At 44.4% G+C, this 20,776-nt stretch overlaps 2 protein-coding genes across 2 annotated transcripts; one reads left to right on the top strand and one right to left on the bottom strand.

The window, feature by feature from the left end:
• The first annotated feature begins 35 nt into the window (after positions 1-35).
• Positions 36-1,790, top strand: mrps2 (mitochondrial ribosomal protein S2). The gene is made up of 4 exons (XM_054757792.1): positions 36-574; positions 784-897; positions 974-1,094; positions 1,205-1,790. Exons 1-4 carry the CDS (start codon positions 517-519, stop codon positions 1,749-1,751), a joined length of 840 nt encoding a protein of 279 aa, XP_054613767.1. The 5' UTR covers positions 36-516; the 3' UTR covers positions 1,752-1,790.
• A 1,676-nt stretch (positions 1,791-3,466) lies between these two features.
• dipk1b (divergent protein kinase domain 1B) lies at positions 3,467-9,551 on the bottom strand. Its single transcript, XM_054758268.1, has 5 exons — positions 9,138-9,551; positions 7,941-8,075; positions 6,293-6,400; positions 6,027-6,203; positions 3,467-5,513 (listed from the first exon to the last, which is right to left on the bottom strand). The coding sequence occupies exons 1-5, from the start codon at positions 9,201-9,203 to the stop codon at positions 4,701-4,703; spliced, it is 1,299 nt and encodes a 432-aa protein (XP_054614243.1). The 5' UTR covers positions 9,204-9,551; the 3' UTR covers positions 3,467-4,700.
• Positions 9,552-20,776: the final 11,225 nt, after the last annotated feature.

Here is a 20,776-nt window from a genome sequence, read left to right as displayed (position 1 = left end):
TATAATTATATTTTATGTCATATATAATAGCACCATCTTATAAGTTATTTATTTAAACAGTTATTTGGAGAAAAATATTTTCTTTAGTATTTAAAAGTATTGTCTAAAAAAAAAATCACAATATTTCTTTTGTACAGATAGATGCCTGGTACTCTCTGCAGTTGTGGAAATAGTAGAAAATAATAATAGAAAATATGGTATTTTATTTATTATTCTTTATGGTATTATTTGTCAAATAGAGAGACACTATCCCACGAAATGTCACGTCTATGGCAACAGTACACTTTTTAATGAGGGCATTAAATGTAAATACAGTACGTGTGTGTGTGTGTGTTGGGGGGAGAGGGGGTGTTACACACATCTTAGTCTAATTTAAAGACAGGATGAGACGTTTGAAAGACCTGAAAGCAAGCGTACAGTATAGGGTGTAGTGATAGACTAAAGCCTGAGGGTGGCAGTAGTGAGCGGCCAACAGTAACAACACTCCCATAGACAACGAGGAAGACGAAGGGACGCATGCGCACCGTGCTGACCTTCCTTACAGCAAGCATGGCTGCACGGGCTTTAACAAGAGGTATTTTTCCTGGAAATTATTACTGTTTTTGTACCAAATGCTACTGAATAATTCATTTGAATTAATAAAATATGGTTGTATTTTGTGTATATATCGTAAGATAAGTCTTAAGTGTATGTGTAATGGCTCGCAAGGTGGGAGGCGACCCATATACAGTAGCTTGTTATTTCTGGTACAATTGTTTATTTTTAAATTAATTTTTTTCCCAGGTTTGTTGGGATTGAGACATGCTGTTGTGAAGGTTGACGGATGTGGAGGACATTTCTGTTATTCCACGGCAGCATCCTTGCAGTCTCCCCCACCACAAACAGAGCAAGTCTCCGGTAATCGAGCAATGACGACATGGCTTATTTTAGCGCTTATTTTGGTCTTCAGGTAACTCTTTTTTTCCACGTGCAGACCAGTTTCTCAGCCTGACCCTTGAGAAGCCAGACTTCTTCAGGGTGTCTGAGCTCTTCTCCCTAAAGGACTTGTTTGACGCCAGAGTGCATCTTGGCCACAAGAAAGGATGCAGACACAGGTTGGCTCTAGCATCACATCATATAGAATCTTAATAATGCTGGACATTTTACATGGAGTAATACATTAGTGTAATAAAGTCACGTCAACATAAATGTGTTTGTGTGCTAGGCTAATGGTGCCCTACCTGTACGGCTGCCGTTTGGACCAGGACATCATCGACTTGGACCAGACCATGGAGCATCTCCAGCTTGCCCTCAACTTCACGGCCCACGTGGCCTTCCGCGGCGGCGTCATCCTTTTCGTCAGCCGCCGCCGCCAGTTCTCCCACCTGGTGGAGACCATGGCGAGGGAGTGCGGCGAGTACGCTCACACGCGCTACTGGCAGGGCGGTCTCTTCACCAACGCCCACATCCAGTACGGCCCCGGCGTCCGCCTGCCGGACCTGGTGGTCTTCCTGTCCACGCTCAACAATGTCTTCCAGCAGCACGTGGGCGTCCGTGACGCCGCCAAGATGAACATTCCCACAGTGGGCGTGGTGGACTCCAACTGCAACCCCAGCCTGCTGACGTACCCCGTGCCTGGGAATGACGACACCCCCGTGGCCATGGAGCTGTACTGTCGCCTCTTCAAGATGACCATCAACAGAGCCAAGGACAAGAGGAGGCAGATGGAGCTGGTGCACGGCCTCATGGCGCCCTCGTCACCCAGCCAATGACCTCATTCACATCCTCAATAAAAGACACTCCTCCCTCTTCATCGCATCTCTTTTTGGGATTTTTTTTGTTTTGTTTCAGTGGCTGAAAACATCCACTGTGTGTATACTGTTGATTAATAAATTCACCCAGCAATTTCATATTGCATATCATCGTCCATGTGAGGGGAAGTAAACCCATAAACAAAAACTACTATTATATTATATTATAACACAATTTTATGGGTGAAGCACAAAAGTAGACCACTTTAAAAAAAACACCCTCGTCACCCCTCGTCATAACATTTTTCGCCACTAGAGGGAGACAGAAGACACCAACACTGAACTCTGCCGTTTACAAAACAAGGCAGCGATCATATTTACGAAATACCGCAGCTACTAACAATAACGTCATGAACAAATGTACTTTATAGTTGTATATAATTCATAGTAGTGGAGTATTTACTGTTATATGAAAATGCATTAGTACAACTACAGCACGGGTGTCAAACTCGTGCCATGGAGGGCCGAGACACTGCAAGTTTTCTTTCCAGCCAGTTACTAAAGAAGGAGATTTTAATGATCAACCCCTTCAATTTGAGGGAAGGAGCTCATCAATTAAACCACCTGCTGAAGAAACTGGTTGGAGAAAACCTGCAGCGTCCTCAGCCCTCCAGGGCACGAGTTTGACACATGTGGACTACAGGATTTGTCTCCATCGTTGAATAAATACACGCCCCCGAACATTATATTACAAAATAAACGATTTCTGATTTGTTCCAATGTTATACTAGTCACTGACTCTTAATGGAGATCAGATGGTTGAATATTTTAAAATAGTTTAAAGAATGTCCGGTAAAGCGAACTCCATTATGTTTTGGTTATTCTCATTTACCGTAGTTCAAACCGGTCTGTCTTCTTCTACTCGCTAAAACTGGTTTGTCATTTCTTCTTCTACGCTCTCAACGGAAGGACGTGACCGAGGCGACTGGTGGGTTGGTGATTTATGTATTTATTTTTTCCTATAATTTATTTAAGCTAATTAGGTTAAAATTTAATGTTATGCGTATATATGTTGATTTAAAAAACATCGGTCGAAAAGCTTGACTTTTAATGTCTGCCAGACGAGCTCCTCCAAAAATGAATTACCGGAATAAAACAATATCAATTTAAGTTAATGTACATGTTTTGACAGAATGCTGCCACATGTTCACTACATGCAATAAGTGGACCACCGCAATTATTTTGATTTTGATTTCATTTTACTTAACTTTTTACGACTTCCACAAAGAGTTTCCAGTTTGACTCGTTTAACAGGTCATTCTGGTATTGTTGCAAAGTGGTTTAATTACTGCTGTATGTGTTCGTTAAAAAGAGAATTACAATTTTCTTTGTCTAACTTTAAATGGTAGGATGATTGTTTATTTTTTAAAATGAGCTCACATTGTGATATTTAACAATGCTATTGTCATATATTATTATTGTACAAGCACAATATTATTGTAAAATGTATTTAATAAATAGCATTTTTTCCTAATTATATTGTAATATAATTATTTTGATGATATTATTTGTATATAAAAAGTAAATGATTTTTTTTTTATGTTTGGGAGGCACATTAAGTAGGATTTTGACTTTGACCTTGCCCGCTGAGACGCGCGTTGGCTCCTGTGCCATCGTTGTGCAGCAAGCGGGCAAAAAGCAAAAGTGGCTCACGATGGCTCAGCGTCCACCCTCAGTGGACTTTGGGTTTGGAACCGAGCCGCACATTGACACCTTTAAAACTGACAAGCTTCCGAGTGGAACACCAATGGAAACATTAACAAGACCACAACTTGCCTTCACAGATGCTGCGAGGCGAGCGGACAGACGTGCTTGGCGAGTTATTTTGTTGACTTATTTTGTTGAATTAAAAAATAAATAAAAAAATAAAAAATCTTAACTGAAGCTGTCTCATCATTGTCTGAAAAAAAGAGAATGTTCTGAACTGACGTGTTCCAACAAGTTTTTAATCACTACTGATTGTCCACATCAGCCCCTTGGACTTTTATACAGCGGAACCTCGAAAGCCCAACATTCCGAGACACTCGTTGACCTTGGCTGTGTTTGCATCGAGAAATAATAATGTGACAAGAAAATGAGTCATCTGTTCTTGACCGTCATGTAAGTGTAAAAAGATATTAACTTTGGGGTGCGGTCGCACTGCAGGGCTTGGCCACGCTTCACTTGTAAAGACCAGTTGCTTAAACGAGCAATCCTCCCACCAGTTATGGACGATAACTACCACCTTGCGTACTGGAAAGAACCAGAATGACTCAAAATGATCCACAAAGTCAAAGGTATGCTTGTTCACGCATGAGCACATGCACAAACGCCCAACCAGGACGTGTCATATAGTTAATTCCGTTGCTTCGCTCGCCAGTCAGCAAGAATAATAGAACGGAAACAACTTGAAATAATCCACAAAGGCATGCTTGCTTGCAGTCGAGCACACACGCAGTTCCTCCCACCAGTTATGACTGACAAGTGGCACCTTGCTGAACAGAAAACAAAAACCCCAAATAACTCAAAATAATCCACAAAGTACAAGATTTGCTCAGGCATAAGCGCAAGCACGAATGTCCAACCTAGACGTGTGATATAACCAACGCCGTCGTTCCGCCCACCAGTTAGTCATGATAGCCGCCGCCTCGCGTGACAGAAAGAAAGAAAACGCAAATTCTTTGATGCTGGCGGAGTTGTGAGGTACATTTTTACCTCAAAATGTAAACGAAGTATTGGACTTTAGAGGTTCCAGCGTATAAAATCAGGTCGACAGTCGTTTCACTTTCACAGTGGAAATATTTACAGTTGCACCTCATCGCAATTTGCTTGTCTTTTACTTCCTCATTGGTCAGCTGGTATAGGCTCCACCCCCTCCGTGATCCTGCACAGGTTAAACGGGAGGGAAAATTTGTCGCCACCGTGTGTCATTCAGGAGTACTGCGTGTTGGAGATCTTCTTCCACAGCAGCGTCTTCAGGTTGTTGAGGACCAGCGAGTGGTGCACCTCCATCTGGCTAGCCAGCCCGCTCAGCGTCACGCAGGTGCGCAGCTGCCTCTCCAGGTCGCCCCTTAGGTCCGCCGGCGCCCCGAAGAGCAGGAAGTCCTGCAGCAGCGCGCACACCTTGGCCAGGTTGGGTTGCACCACGTCCGTGTTGCACTGCTTGACCAGGCGGTCGCAGGTGGCCGTGCAGTCGCGGCCGTACGTGCAGTCGGCGTTGGTCTTGCAGTGCCGCCCCTTCAGGTACGCCCGCACCGCCGCCTCCGAGGCCACATTGCGCAGGTCGGCCATCTTGCAGTCGTACTTGGCGTTGTAGCCCACGTGGCGGGGGCTGGCGTCGCAGATGAGGAAGCTGCCGTAGGGCCCGTGGAAGACCTCCTCCACGAACTCCAGCAGGCCGATGGTAATGCGCGCCCGACGGGGCCACGCGGGGGCCAGCCACCGGTTCAAACCAGTGATGAGGGCCTCCGGGACCAGGTGGCGCAGGTAAGGGGGCGCCTCCAGCCCGTAGAGGGCGGTGTGGCCCAGAGGCTCCGTCACGTACAAGTCTCCGCAGAAACCCAGCAGCTTGGGGGTGTGCTCCTTCTCCTGCAGCGCCACCATCAGGAGGAACTCATTGATGTGGAGGAGGGCCCAGATGGACTTGGCCTCTGCCAGAGACAGCTTCGCATCCTGGTTGATGTCCGCCAGGGAAATAATCCTGTCCACCAAAGCACTCAAAGATGGCTGCTCCCCAAAATTAGCCTGCACAGGAAGGAGATGATTATTACCTCAGCCAAGCACAGGATTTCATCACCTGATGAATCTAAAACAATAACACAGATGAATTCCCAAAAAAGGAGATGCTTATAAACATGTAAAAATATAATTAAATGTTTGCACGTCATAATAATATCTAAGTAGTGGTTTTTTTATAATTACATGTGGAAAAATACAATATTTCAACAAAAATCTCCAATAGAAATAAATAAGTTAATACTGAAAAAAATATTTAGAAATATTTACTTCATTTTTTTTCATATCTTCATTGTAGGCTGTTATTTTATTATTATTCAATTAAATTCAGAAAAACACCAAGGTTTTTTATTTATTTCTATCATTATTATTGCATCATTACATCTAACAGTGTTTTATTGCTTTGTTTTTTTAACCACTGTACGAGGTAAGAATGTCACTTCAAATATTGCCCGTACACTTAAAAGGTTTCATGATGGCCACAGTTTGACCCTGGAACAGATTACGAGTATTTTCTGTAACCTTGAGGAAGCCGAGCATCATCTCTTTAAACTCGTCCATTGAGGTTCCACGCGTTGGTTTGTCGAACAAGCTCCCCTCCCGCCCGGGCGACGAATCCGGAGCGCCGTCGACCTTGTGGCGGTCCTCGATCCCACACTTGATCACGACGGGCCGCTCCTTCCACAGGCCGGCGTACACCTGCAAGCGTAAAGACCAAAACCCAAAACGAGCAGCGTTAACCTTCTTCAGCTTCAAAATGAGAGTGTGTCTGGTGAGGCGCCGGGTACCTGATGTTGGGAGGAAGTGGACATGCAACGCTGCAGCGTCAGCGTCCTCTGCTCGCACAGCGCCTTGCAGGACGAGCCGGCGATGACACCGCGCCTGTAGTGATCGCACTGCGGGAGGAAAGAGGAAGCGACAGGAAGCGGACCGGATGACCTCCAGAATGTTTAGGCTGTCTGGTGGAGCTGTGCAATGTAAATAACGGCATATTTGAACCACATTTTACGTGTTTTTTAGAATTTCCTGGCTTCTCATGGTTGTCTTACATGAAAGAGGCTCTCCTGTGATGTTTGTTTGGCTACAATGATATTTATCAGGCATCAAAGCTTGGAAAAGAGGCGCAGACGGAAGCGACGATAATTGTCATTTGTTAAAATAAGACCCCCACTAGTATGAAGATGGGCAACTTTGATATTTTGATGTATATTTTTTATTTTGTGTCTATTTTAGCCTTTTCTCTTTATGTGCCTTTTATCTTATTTTATTAATTTTATTTCTACAATATGCCCCGGGCCTATAATAAACAAGTCGCAGACCGCAAATGGCCCCCAGGCCGCACTTTGGACACCCATGCTGGCAGCACAAGGCTTAACTGCAAAAAGCACACCACATTGAACGGATCAATTGCACTGAGACATGTTGATGTTGGATATTATTACACCTGAGGATTCAGTCTATTACCTCAGTGCACTTTCAGTGAAATAGCTCCTCAGAAAAGGCCTTCTTGACGCACACTCGCATAGCACAATCAGAGTTACGCTACACTTGAGACATGTTGATGTTAACACATTATTATTACACTTATAATTTCAATCTATTAGCTCAGTGCACTTTCAGTCAAATATCTCCTCAGAGGAGGCCTTTGTGACACACTTACATAGCACAATCATAGCTGCACAACTCTTCAGACATGCTGATGTTAGATATTATGATTATACCTGTGGATTAAGTCTGTTAGCTCAGTGTCCTTTCAGTCAAATAGCTCGTCAGAGAAGGCCTTCTTAACACACATTCGCATAGCACAATCAGAGTTGCGCAACACTTGAGACATGCTAATGTTAGATATTATTATTACACCTGTAGATTCAGTCTATTAGCTCAGTGCACTTTCAGTCAAATCAGAGAAGACCTTTTTGACACGCTCACATAGCACAATCAGAGTTGCACAACACTTGGAACAAATACTGGGACAAGAAGCAAGGACACAACAGGTGCATTGTTCTCTCTCTCTCTTTCACACACACAAGCTTAACTTTCATTTTCAGAGAATTCCCTGTAATCATAGTGCGGTTTACAGTATATGGTGTCCACTCGGCACACTAGGAACCACAAGTGATCCTGGTACGACAAAAATGACCTGCAAGTACTTGTGCCAGTGGAAAAGGGTCACTAGTAAGGAGAGGGGACCAGGTACCATGGTGTAGAAAGGCAGTAATAGGCTGACTTGAGCCATTTTTTGCTGAAACACAACTGATCCTGTTTATCCTAGCATGCTTTCATGAGATGGCTGATAGAGGCAGGAAGCAGCTGGACACAGCATGAAAGGACATGAAGCAGCAGCATGAAAGCCCCCCGCCTTTTCAGTTCTTCACTTTTCACACATACTGTCTGATATTATTTCTGACGACGCGCTGTCAGCCATTGTGGACTTACGATGGCCGCCTGGCAGACGTGTCCGCGGCAGAGCTCGGCGTAGGAGGCGTACTGCATGTAGAGCACCCAGCTGGCCACCAGGGCGCCCAACCACGCCAGCAGGAGGTACTTGACCTTGATGCCCGGGAGGCGACTCTTCGAGGAAGGAAGGAAGGAAGGATAGGATGTAAGGTGCAACTTTCATGATGCCTACATGCTATTTATGTTAGCCTTTCCTTGGTAAAAAAATAATTTCAACTAAATTGAACTAAAATTTGCTTTGAAGAAGTACATAAACACCATTTGGAAGCTTTTCTGGTCATTTATATCATGCTAGTTCTTAGCCATTATGCTTTCAGCTAAGTGTTATTTGTTAGCATCTGCTAGGTACAAATGTACTCAACTAAATTAAACTACAACAAAGCAAAAATACGCACTCTTTGCAGTAGTACAAATGTGCCGTTTCTTGGCAAACTTTGCTTCTCTGGTCATTTAAATCATGCTAGTTGTTAGCTGTTATGCTTTCAGCTATGGGTTGTTTGTTAGCATCTGCTCAATAACGTATCATGTATTTTACTTCATTAAAATACAATAAAACAAAAGTACTCATTCTATGAAGTTACAAACACACTGTTTGTGGGCAAGCTTCTCTGGCCGTTTAAACCATGCTGCTCGTTAGCCGTTATGCTTTAAGCAATGTTATTTGCTAGCATCAATTTGGTAAAAATGTATTTGACTGAATTAAACTACAATAAAGCAACATTACTCACTCTTTGAAGAGGTACAAATACGCCATTTGTTGGCAAACATTGATTCTCTGGTCATTTCAATCATGCTAGTAGTTAGCCGTTATGCTTTCACCTAAATGTTACTTGCTAGCATCTACTTCATAGTTACGGACTCCAAATTGTACCTTTTTTTTTTACACTCACATTCACACCTATGGACAATTTAGAGTCGCCAATTAACCAAGCATGCATGTTTTTGGCCCGTTGTTGCACTCATACATTGCTATTGATATAATATACATTTATATTAGATTTCAGCCTTATGGACAACAGCATAAAAGTAGCTTGTTATGATTATTATTACAGTAATATTCAAACACTACAGGCCCAAATGGAAAGACGATATTGAAATACTGAGGCCTGCCCTTGTGCTGTTCTGGTTCTCGTGCACGACTGTACCATCAGGGTGCATGCATGCTCAGGTGAGTACCTGCAGGCCTTTGGATAGAGGACAGAAGAGCACCAAGTGGACCAGTCTCCGGAAAGCCCTGGACATGGTGACGATCTACGCATGGAAGCAGGTCGTCGTCGCCCCCTTTCCTCTTCTGGATCCGATGATCACGTCCTCGCTTCTAACCCTGAATCCACCTCGTCGAATTCGGCTGGGCAGTGCATGTCTCCCCGTGCAGCTCCCTCACAATAACATTGGCTAATATTATTATTAGTAGTATCTGAAAATAACCTTGACCGGCTCAGAAAGATTGAGGATGCACGAAGATGATGTTCCGTCAGTGACGTCATGCAATTCTCTCTCCTGACGATAAAAAAGAAATCATGAGAAAGACGATCATAAGATAATAAAAAATGCCGGTGCTTCACTGCCCCCCTCCTCCTCCTGGTGGGATAAACCCCGCCCCCACGAGCCCGCCTCGTAAAGGGGACGTAGCCCCAAATCAGCAGGGCTCAATATGGCTGCCAAAAATATCACAGTGCAGACTGTAATATCCCTCGCAACATCGGGGTGGCAACAGGACCCTTCCATCACCCCAATTCCAGATTTTTGGCCTCAAATATGTAAAAACACATACACACACACACACACATACATAATGAAGGGGGGGTAAATAAATACAAATGTGAAAAATATCACAGTGCAGAGTACAGCGAAGACGGTTTCCGCCACAGAAAAAAAAATCCCAGTGGTAAGTCATAATTATGAGATAAGAAGTGTTCATTATGAGATAAAAAGTTGGAATTATGAGACACAAACTGCATATCCCAATAAAAAGTCTTCATTATGAGATAAAAAGGCTTCATTATGAGATGAGAAAGTCCAAATTATGAGATACAAATTGTGCCCATCCCAGTGGTAAATCAAAATTCTGGGCCTCATTAAAAAAAACAAACGCATTTGGCCCCCAGTGGGGCCCAATTGTCACCTCTTTCTCCCCCTATACAGCACCCCTGATCAGGGGTCCCACAGCCTAACCGTGCTGGGCTGAACGGGCAGGTAGCTCAAGGCCTTGTGGCTCACTGAGGGGGGGGGGCTGTATGACAAAGCGATGATGTCACACAACAGGAAGTCAACGCAAGGGCATGACGTCACAAAGTGGGAGTACCCCATGCCGACATTGCCGTATTTTGTAACGGGGGTTCTCGAGGGACGGGGGGGATCGTGGTGCCTTTTCTGCAGCAATATGCCTTTTCTCTTCGTGGGCTTTGCTCTGGGCGCCGTGGCCACCAACATGCTGAGGACCTTCATCAACAGAGGGAGCGGTCCAGCGGCGCCTACTGGTTGGTACCATCACCACATCCCTAAAACGTTGGCTGTTTTCAACCCGTTGCTGTTTTTCCGACCCCAACAGTTCGAGCAGGGAACGTAAGCGCCGACGAACTGTGGGAAGGCGTGCGGACGCAGAGCCTCTACGATAAGATGAACCCCCTGAAGAAGATCTGCCGCTTTGCAAACTACTCCAACAACTGCTGGATGAACGCCACCCTGCAGGCCACGCTCAATTTGGCCGTGGTGCAGCAGAAGCTTCCGCAGCAGGTGCAAAGGTTTGTAACTCTGCTTCCAGAGATGCCGTCCTTCGTGTGCCTCTACTTGTCCGCCCTGGAAAACCCGGGGAAGTGCTTCACGTCGGCAGAGCTTTGCATGGGGCTGGAGGAGCTCTGCCACTATGTGCCTTCGCTGATCTTGTACGAGAGCAACGACACCGTGGACTTCCTGATGCCTCTGCTGTCCTGGTTCGACCGCTGCGGCATCCACACCACCGTTCGGGTGCGGGACGTCAGCAAGTGCCCTCATTGCAACTTCACCACCTCGTCCACCACCGACTTGGGAAGCATCATCAGTCTGCCCAAACCGCTCAACGGCGAGACGTTGAACTCTCTGATCAAACGCGGCACAGGTGGGCGGCGAGGACGCTGCAAGGTGTGTGGTCGCAAAATGGACAAGAGGCAGTTCTGGACACACCCGGACATCCTGACATTCTTCGTCAACCGAATCTCCAGCGACGGCTTAGTCAGCCACGACCGCGTATACTCGCCTGAGCAGCTGGAGATGGACGTGGACGAAAACACCAAGCAGACGTACAGGCTGTCCTCCGTCATTTGCCACGCCGGCATGGACCGACACACAGGACACTTCTGGACCTACCTGTTTGCGGACGACATCACCATCGAGGCCAGCGACACCTACCTGTCCTTCACAAGACAAGGTCCACCTGATAAGGTGTACAACAACGGCACCACGTATCTCTACGAAATTTAGCTACCTCACATTGCCTGTCGTCAAGTTTGACATAAACAGGTCTGGACGTAAAACGGTTCGGTTCAGGGTCCAGACCGGTAACACGAATGCTAGCAACAGAAAGTGTCGAGCTAACATGACTCCAAAGCAAGAGCAGTGGATGACCAGCACCTTTGATTAAGGAACTAGCCGCTAGCTCGCTCACCTTCCTTGTACGGGTTTGGAATTCTTTCCAGCCACTACTTTTATGTAAAAAATGTTTTTTTTAATCAGATGTATTTTATTTTTAACAACACATTTTTTTCATGTTCTCAAAAAAAAGACCAGTTTTTCTCTTCAGAAGTCATAATTCTCAAAAGATCAAAGAGTTTATTGTGCTTCATAAAAGCAATGTGAATAAACAACCATCATTATACACAACAAAGTTGAAGCACTAGTACTAGTCCTAGTAGAAAGTGTCAAGCTAACCTGATTCCTAAACAAGAGCAGTGGATGACCACAGGGGGGCACCTTTGATTTAGGAGCTAGCGGCTAGCTCGCCCACTTTCCTTGCACTTAGAGAAATCTTGTTCCTTTTTCAACTACACATTCTTTTCACATCAAATCATGGGGTAAAAAAACGGCCAAAGTGTTTTTCTCTACAAAAGTCACTAGTATTGCTACTTATTACTACTACTGCTTCTGTACTTGTACTACAAAAATGTCGAGCTAACCTGATTTCGGAACAAGAGCAGTGGATGTCCACAAGGAGGCGCCTGGCTCGGCCACGGTGTTTTTCTCTTCAAAAGTCACAATTTTCATGGAATGCAGATTGAGTCTGACTGAAACAAAGTTGACGGTCGATAAAAACGACCCAATGACGTCAGTTTGATGTTATACCGCGAGGCGCCACCAGATGGCAGCGTCCATCTTTGTATGAATGACACGACAGGAACTGCTGATGTAAAACTAGAATTAGGCATATAAAATACCTCCAATTGGCACACATACTACGAATATTTCAAAATACACGAAGCATTTGTTGATCATGACATATAGCTAGGAGATTAACCACTGTAATTCACATCAAGACCACATTAAAAAGAAAAATGGGTGCACTATTATTTTTCGCCTCAGGAGGGCCGCAGAGCATCTATGGAGCTTTTTTTGTGCGTGTGAGTTTTTGCTCGTATTTATTATTTATGCTATTCATTCAGAGACACGCCAATGCAGCAGAAATGTGCTTAATTACAGCACCAAAAATAAAACAAATTGAATAGAATTCCTCAATTTGGCCACGCTCTGTAGAGGAGTCTTGATAGTTTGTAAGTATAATGTCAAACAAGGCTCGTGGTTCAAAGAATATATTTATTTACTGTAGACTTTGACAATACTTTTTTAGTAATTTAGTATAAAAAAATCACCTTTAGCCTCTTGGTAGTTGTAAGGAAATGTATCAACTTTTGCCTTTTACACAGAACCCATCCAGCAGAGGTGGGATGTTGCCGCAAATGTGTGCGTTTTCACAGAGCGACACCCGTGTACTGCCATTTTTACACAAAGTTCCGTGTTGGTGCCATTTATACAGACAGCAAATCTAAAAAAAGGCTGAAATATGTCAGGTTTTAAAAGTTTGAAAGGGGGTTTTGTGACAGCAAATGACTGAATGACTGAAATGAATGAATTTTGAATGTGAAATACTGTCACCCACAGCACTGGAGCGGAACCTAACATCATTTTCTTGACTGAGTAGAGAAGCGTCAACATGTGACAAACACGCGTGTTGCTTCAGGACGAGCGTCCCCAAGAGTCCTGTTTGTTTTCCCGTTCGCTCGATGACATCATCTCCCTGAAGACCTGCCGTGCGGCTTCATTATGCTGCAACAACAACCCAGATGTCGCTTCAGTCGCCGTTGTTCATTACTTCCACACAGGAAACTAAATAGCTAGTCGAGAGCTGTGGTTTGCTCACTCTCAGGAAAAGTCCCCCTAGCGTTCCAGCAGAGAATTTCAAGTCTACATCTAACTGCAGTACAGCAGGATGAAGCGCAGCGGCTACGCTGTCGCACAATTCAGCCTTTAGGTTGATAAACACATCACGTTCAGGTGCCTGCATGGAGCAGATGTAGCGTTTAAGTACAAATGCATAGATTATTCAAGAGTGCGCTGACGTTTTTAAACACATCTGTTGAGTTGTTGGCAGGCTGAAGGTTTAGTTTGTCTGCTGCTCGTGACTCTTGACCAGGATGCCCCCTGCAGACTGCTGAGCGCAACTGGAGTGAAAGGTTGTCTATAAAATATGCATGCAACAGCAGGCGCTGCTGGCAATGTGTGTGTGTGCGTGTGTGCGTGTGTGTGTGCGTGTGTGTGTGTGTGTGTGGCGCTGAGGGAATATTCGAGAGCTCTAAACTAAAAACACACTGAGAGGAGATTTATGCCTCGGAATGATAAAGCAGCTATAATTCAAATGAATATGCAAAAACATGTAATTGCAATTTGTTTTTTTTCTTGCAACCCCCCCAAAACAGCTCATTCTGCAAGTTCATGTTCCTTTTGAAAAAATTGCACACTGTACTGTGATATTAAAATGCAAATGTAAAGCCAATTTTCCCTCATGTATTCTCATTTGCAGGAGGAAAACCTCAGTCATAATTTATGCTTTAGTACACACACTGCACACGCACACACACACACGCACACACACACACACACATGCTCCTTTGTGGGTGCAGCCACACACATGAACATCCATGCTATTCAAATATCAATGCAGGGGAGGAAGGAAGACACTAATGTCATCTAAATGTCTTATTTAGATGAGTTTTATTATTATGCTTATGAAAAAAGTCGGATGACCACAAATTGGAAGCATGCGTGTAAAAGTGGTGATGACAAAAAACAGAAAAACACACGGGAAATGCTGCTGTTGAATCCAGTCATTTGAAAAGGAAGGAAGTTTTCCATAAAATAAGCGCAGTGCTTTGACCGGTGGATGGAAAAAAAGTCCCAATGGTCCCAAAAGTCACAAACACAAGAAGACAAATGTCCTCTGTTGTTGTTCACGGCGCGTCCTTCCTCATCTTTGCTCAACTGACTGGTGCCTCGTCAGGATTGACTTTTCTAAACCACTTTGTGCTCAACTGAACCGAACTGGACTTCTTTTCACGCTTGCTTTCAGAGAGACTACATGTACAGCGGCATTGACGTGCGGTGGGTGAGGTTCATGGCTGGTGAGGCACTCTTGGGTTTTTTTCACTTTAAATTCTTGTGATTGAATCTGACACCCAACTCACGAGACAAGGAGATGCACGAGAACGAGACGAGATGAAACGTACACTGAAACAATACGACTGCACAAACTAACTTTTTTATTTAACCTCATCACAAAACAAGGCAGGTGCGTTTTGAAATGTTTATTCATTTGACACAAAACGATGTAGTCAACATTTTTGGAGACCGAACAAGCCGCTAAAGTTCTGATAATAAATAATGATAAATAACAATAATGCGATATTTACTTTAATACGTCATCTTTCATTCCGTAAAGTTGTGGAATTGGCGCTTGTCACATGGACTTTGTCATATGTATTTTCTCACAGGCAAGCTGCCCTGTCTGTCAAACGTTTGCAGCATTTCTTCAAACGCTGGCTTTTGAACGGTATTAAAGGGAAGCATTTCTTTGGCGATGACTTTCTGAGAATGCACACCATTTTGCGCTGTTCCGTTTGCATCTACTTTGCCGACCAAACGTCTCAGTGAGTGTTTACTGTCACAATGACGGCTCTGCATCTCGCTGTGTAGTTTGAGGTGGGCTAGTTAGTTTTGTGGCCTTTTATGTTGCTACCACTTTCGAACTAATTGGGCACACTGGCTGGTTCATGTCGATGGGCTCACCTTGCTCATGATTAATATTCCCACCCAGGACCTGTGTGGCATTTGGCTTTGCAAGCGTCTCTTTCCCTCCTAACTTCCACTATGTTACCTTGCATTGCTCCTAACGACGCTCCACTCTTTTGCTGTGTGCGTATGCTAGTGGCCCCGCCTCTACCCACAGAGACAAAGCGACTGTGTGACTGACAGTTTCACTTTGTTCACCATTGTTCTGTAAAGCAGACAGACACACATGCATGCACATAGCAATATGTGGAGGCCAGCAACGTTCATTTTCATTTATTGCACGATTAATGAATTTATTACGACGAGACACTTACTGTATTTCCTGAATGAGAAACCTCGTCAGGTTTGAGTCTAGTGGCACCCCTACTAATCAATGCTCATGAAGAGGATAACAAGAAAAAAGAAGATAATGATGCACTTTAGGTCCGATTAGCAAGAATAATGATGACATACTTCCATGAAAAGCATTAGACGGCCTGGAGAAAGGCCTCATCTCAGGTTCCTGCTTTGTACTCGTTCAAGGAATGTGCAAATTCAGCGATCTCTACTTGAGAAAATGTTAAAAACAATTGGAGTCATACAGAAAAAAATATGATTTTTCATGAAGAGCCTCACCTGCCTCCCCTGACCGCACGTCACTGATATCTAGAAGAGGTCAACCTGAATGGTGGACCTCATTTGTGGACCAGGATTCCCAGATCCCTTTGGCAGGGGCAGCTGGCAGGTGCAGTCATAAACCCAGATGAGACCCCGTCCACATTCCCCAAGCATTACCTCCTCATCCATCCTGCTGCACCACAATAGCCTCCAGCCAACACAATCCTTCTTCACAACAACATAAAGGACCCATCTTTTCCTTTGTTGGGGAAACATAAATATCCTGTGAAAAGTCCTCCTGTTGCCCCCCAGCGCTGCAACTGCCTAAAAAAACCCATAAGATTTAAATATACAACTGGTCAAAGTGTTTGCTGCTTGAGGTGACATTCTAGAGGATTTATCTGCTTTTGTGTGAGTTCAAGGGTAAAACTAAAATCACTAAGTGTGTGCACGCTTGCCGTTTTGGGCCTAGAGTCCGTTTGCTCTGCTAATGCAGTTCGTTTGGTCAAGTTTGAATGCAGTCCAGGACCAAACCAAACAAGGGGACAGCCTGGGATTTGGGTCTCGGTTTAACTGCCAGTCAACTCTAGTCTTGAGTGAGTTTAAGGGCAAACCCAAAAACACTTAAGAGTGAGTTCACACTTGTCATTTTTGGCCTAGAATCCATTTGCTCTGCTAGAACAGTTATTTTGGTCAAGTGTGAACGCAGTACAGGACCAAACCAAGCAAGGGGACCAAGACTACCAGAGAGATAGGTCTCGGTTCAACTGCCAGCGGACTCCAGTCCTGAGTGAGTTTAAGGGCAAAGAAGTTCACACTTCTCCTTTTTGGCGTAGAATCCATTTTCTCTGCTAAAACAGTTCGATTGGTCAAGTGTGAACGCAGTCCAGGATCGAACCAAACAGGGGGACCAAGACCGCCTGAGCAATGGGTCCCAGTTCAACTGCCAGCGACTCTAGTCTTGAGTGAGGCGCACCAACAGAGCAAAAGACCGGATATGATGTCACCAAAAGCGCAACCAGGAGATGGTTAGCAGCACACAACAGAAATTTGAGTGAATAATCATCAAAAAATAAGAAGTAAATGTAAGGCCAGAAGCTCAAATACAACCTACATCATTTTAGACACTTTTTTGGACCGGAGTACTCGGAGCTTCGATTAGTGTTTGTACGGTTGTTTTCGGCAACAAATAAAAAAATAATCTCCACTCTGGTTAATACTTTGTTCAATAAAAGATGGTCAAACGGAATTATTAAAAAGTGCTAGAGCAGAATGTCAGCTCTTTCTGCACTCATGCCTACCATGTTTTTTTGTCTTCCTTGCTGGTTGCTAGGAGACAACAGTGTAGTGCCTAAAGGTTTTCAGAGATGTGCCAGACAGAGCTCCACTATTCTTTCTTTTTTTTTTTAAAGCTGGAATGTGGAAAGAAAAACATGAACAATGTAACCTGTGATTCCACGCAAACACAAAATGTTTAGCGTGTGAGCGTCAAACCTTGTTGCTATGGAAACATAACATTGATATGTCACTTTAATATCGCTCAGGAGCACCGTTCACCAATATGGATCAACAAATGCGCACTGAATGGACCTTCCACTCATTAGCAATGACTTGTTTCACCAGCGGGGGACACTGAAGGTCCGCATCAGATTGAGGCTCGCTTCCGTTTTTCTGTTCTTTTCCACCCTGGACACACATGAAAGAAAAACAGGTTGTTCTTGGGGAATGTGGAAAAAAGTCAGCAGGTTGCTGACAAAGACCCACTGCGAACACCTCGACCTCGATTACATTCTCCCAGGAAGCCCCCAGCCTCCTGATGTTAACATGCAGGACGACTTGGAAGAGAGCAGCGCTTCAGAATGTTAAGAAGTGTCAAGCATCTCTTTTTGCAAGTAGACCAGAAGAGAAAACCTACCCACTAATTTAGCAGTGGTGACCAATGGACTGTGACATCAAGCAAGCAGGAACATTCTCCTTGGAGAACGTGGTTGGTGCCTGCTGGGATTTTGGAATTGCCTTGTAAGAGACTTTGAACAGATGGAGGTAGAAAATCTCCCGAAACTAGCGGCCCTTTTCAATCCTGTTGACAAGATGAATTCAGACTTTGGGGAGAAGCTGAGGTGTTGTGTAGACATCCACTGCCATTTGTAGGATAAGGAAAGCCACTCCCACATATGTTTTGGCTTTGATGTAAGTTTAGAACTCAGCACAGAGGGTGTAATATCTCTGTTTCGCCACAAGAGGGAGTATCCCACCAAATGCGCACCACGTCTGTTTTGGAGTAGAAGAAGAGTGACACTTTTTCGTATTTTTCAGCCATAACGCAAATAAACAATGATCTGTATTACGATGATCATATATTATCATAACGTGGTTTATTTGGCTTCAAAACAAGTTGACAATAATACCTTTGAGCGGAATTTGTGGGACCATAAACATTTCAAACCACACCTGCATTGTTGTTTGACTCCGTTAAACAAAAAAGTTTGTGTGTCCCGTCATATTTTTTCATTGTAATTTTATTCAAATTAATGTTAAAATCTCATCTCGTCTCGTTCTCTCGGACCCAGTCTCGTGCACCGTCTCGTCACGTGAGTTCTCCAACAAACCTGGCTTGCTTGCCTGTTTTTTAAAGAACGAAGAAGACAGTTTTGAGTTTGCAGTGTAGCCAACTTGGGTGTTCTTGATCATTTCGCTTCCAGTGAACCTGGCTTGTTGTTACGGGGTGCTAACAGATAATCGCTAATGTTACAGGAGATGAACAAAGGCTAGCTCGTGTTGTATCAACAGAATCTTCCATTCTCTGGGAAGCAGTGGACGCTAGACAGGTGAGAAGCAAGACATGCGCTAGCAAGAGCATGTTTAGCATCTACAACAACGCCACGGGCTGAATTATGGATGCTGTCTGCTAGCATGTCATCCAGGCTTTCCCCGACAAGCACATTTCCAAGTTCATGTGGAGTTTGCGTACGCGTCATTGCCACACATTTGAACGTCACGACTGATGAGGACAGTCAGGCGGCGGCTGCGCTGTCAAACACAGGAACGTTTAACTGGGGCTTATCTGCCGCGGCAGGTGTAGGGGAAGCGATGGCAACGCGACACAGTTTGGCACAGTCCGCCGAGTTGGCTCAGCTGGAACGTGGCTGCTTTTTGACAAAGATCTATTCTGCTGGTATTAATGGAACACAAGCGAGTGTGCACTTAATAGAAGTCATGAATAAGTTAAGGAGAAGCCGGGGTTTCCAAGACTTTGTCCAACAGGTTCTTCATCTCGGTGAGTCTAATATAGTGTATGTTCCCATTCGGTGTCTCCACCTGGAGGCAGTGTGAAGAATTACTACGGCAAACCACGTCGCACTTCAAATTCACGTTTATTCAAAATCATGCAGTTTTGTGTCTGAATACAATTTAAAAAATGCAATTTAAGCACATTTGACGTACAGTATATCCCGCACGACACAAGGAAGGTCTCCATGGGCGTGTTGCAAAGAAACCTGAAGAAACAACATCTCAAGGCTCGTTTGCAGGATGCTACCACACATCAGAAAGACACTCCAGCGATGTGGGAAAGAGCGATCTGGTCAGATGAAACGTGGAACATGGAGGTGGGTGAGCCGGTCCCGGTGATCCCGTGTACAAGGGACTACGAATAGTGCGAAATACACTGACATCCTGGAGAAGAACCTCTTCAAGTCTGCAAAAGGCCTGTACCTTGGGAGGAGGTTGATCTTTCAGCAGGATAATGATCCAAAACATCCAGCTAGTGACACAAGGATGGCTCAGGAAGACGAAAGTGACGCTTCTAGACTGGCCAAGTCAGAGCCCGGATCCCAACCCAAGAGAAAACCTGTGGCGGGGTCTGAAGATTGCCGTCCACCGAAGATCACCAAGGAACCTGACTCAGCTGGAGCGGTATAGCAAAGAGGAGTGGGCGAAACTGCCCAAACAACATTGCGCAAAACTCATTGCTGGCTATCCGAAGCAGTTGGAAGCTGTTATGGCTGCCAAAGGAGCTGCAAGCAAGTACTGACTATGACTTGATGACTTGATGACTTGGTGTGAATACTTTTGCAGTAATGAAATACAGATGTATGGAATCTATCTATAGAAAAGAGTGGTCATAAGCTCCAAGATCACGGCAAAAGGCAAGAGGAACCTGCTCAGGGAAGGAGGAGCGAACCCCTCCATAACTCCTGAAGACCTGAAGCAGTCTTTCCAGGTTACTGGGAAAAAGTCTAATACTCTATATTTTTGCCGAAATCAAGCATTTTCAAGCATAAAAATGGCTAAATGAAGTAAAATACAAACACAAGGCATTCAGAAGACACATTCAAAGACGCTGTGATGATTCTACACTGGCCACTAGGTGTCAGTAATGTTACTGTAATGTTCGGTGAAACACGCAAGCCTACCAGACTGGAGGGGCCGTAACCCACGCCAAGTTAAAACCCTCCTCTTATTTTCTCTTATTATGTCCACTATATTGGGCAGCATGGGTGTAAAGGTGACTATAGGGGTGCTATATCATGTCTAGCAGGCTCCAATAATGTTCAAAACTGCTGTGTGAAAATATTCCATTTATAATGATGAATCCTACCTTGCAGAAATTCACTTATCGCGGTCGGCTCTGGAACCAATTGACCCATGATAAACGAGGGATTAGTGTATTATAAGCTGCTCTTTGTATGATCCAAGGCAAACTGCAAGCACGATCATGAACATACAGTGGAACCTTGCTTAGCAACCACCCCAGTTAGCATGTTTTTCAAAAATGTATGACATTTTGCCTCGGTTTATGTACACTTCCCGGTTAGCGTACAATATGTTGTGTTATTAATACAGTCCAACTGTGCTCTTAATGTAGTCTCATCACAAAATGTCCTCCGCTTCTAAGAAAGCAG

The sequence above is a fragment of the Dunckerocampus dactyliophorus genome, chromosome 17 (assembly GCF_027744805.1).
Source record: "Dunckerocampus dactyliophorus isolate RoL2022-P2 chromosome 17, RoL_Ddac_1.1, whole genome shotgun sequence".
NCBI classification, from domain to species: Eukaryota; Metazoa; Chordata; class Actinopteri; order Syngnathiformes; family Syngnathidae; genus Dunckerocampus; species Dunckerocampus dactyliophorus.
This window is presented reverse-complemented; position numbering and strand designations above follow the sequence as displayed.

Excerpts from the sequence above, each read along its gene's own strand:
- dipk1b (XM_054758268.1), bottom strand. The coding sequence starts at position 9,203 with ATGTCCAGGGCTTTCCGGAGACTGGTCCACTTGGTGCTCTTCTGTCCT. Across the intron at positions 6,401-7,940 it reads ACGTCTGCCAGGCGGCCATC|TGCGATCACTACAGGCGCGG; the intron begins GTAAGTCCACAA and ends TTCCTCCCGCAG. Across the intron at positions 5,514-6,026 it reads TGATGCTCGGCTTCCTCAAG|GCTAATTTTGGGGAGCAGCC; the intron begins GTTACAGAAAAT and ends CTTCCTGTGCAG.
- mrps2 (XM_054757792.1), top strand. The coding sequence starts at position 517 with ATGCGCACCGTGCTGACCTTCCTTACAGCAAGCATGGCTGCACGGGCT. Across the intron at positions 575-783 it reads TGCACGGGCTTTAACAAGAG|GTTTGTTGGGATTGAGACAT; the intron begins GTATTTTTCCTG and ends TTTTTTTCCCAG. Across the intron at positions 898-973 it reads ACAAACAGAGCAAGTCTCCG|ACCAGTTTCTCAGCCTGACC; the intron begins GTAATCGAGCAA and ends TTCCACGTGCAG.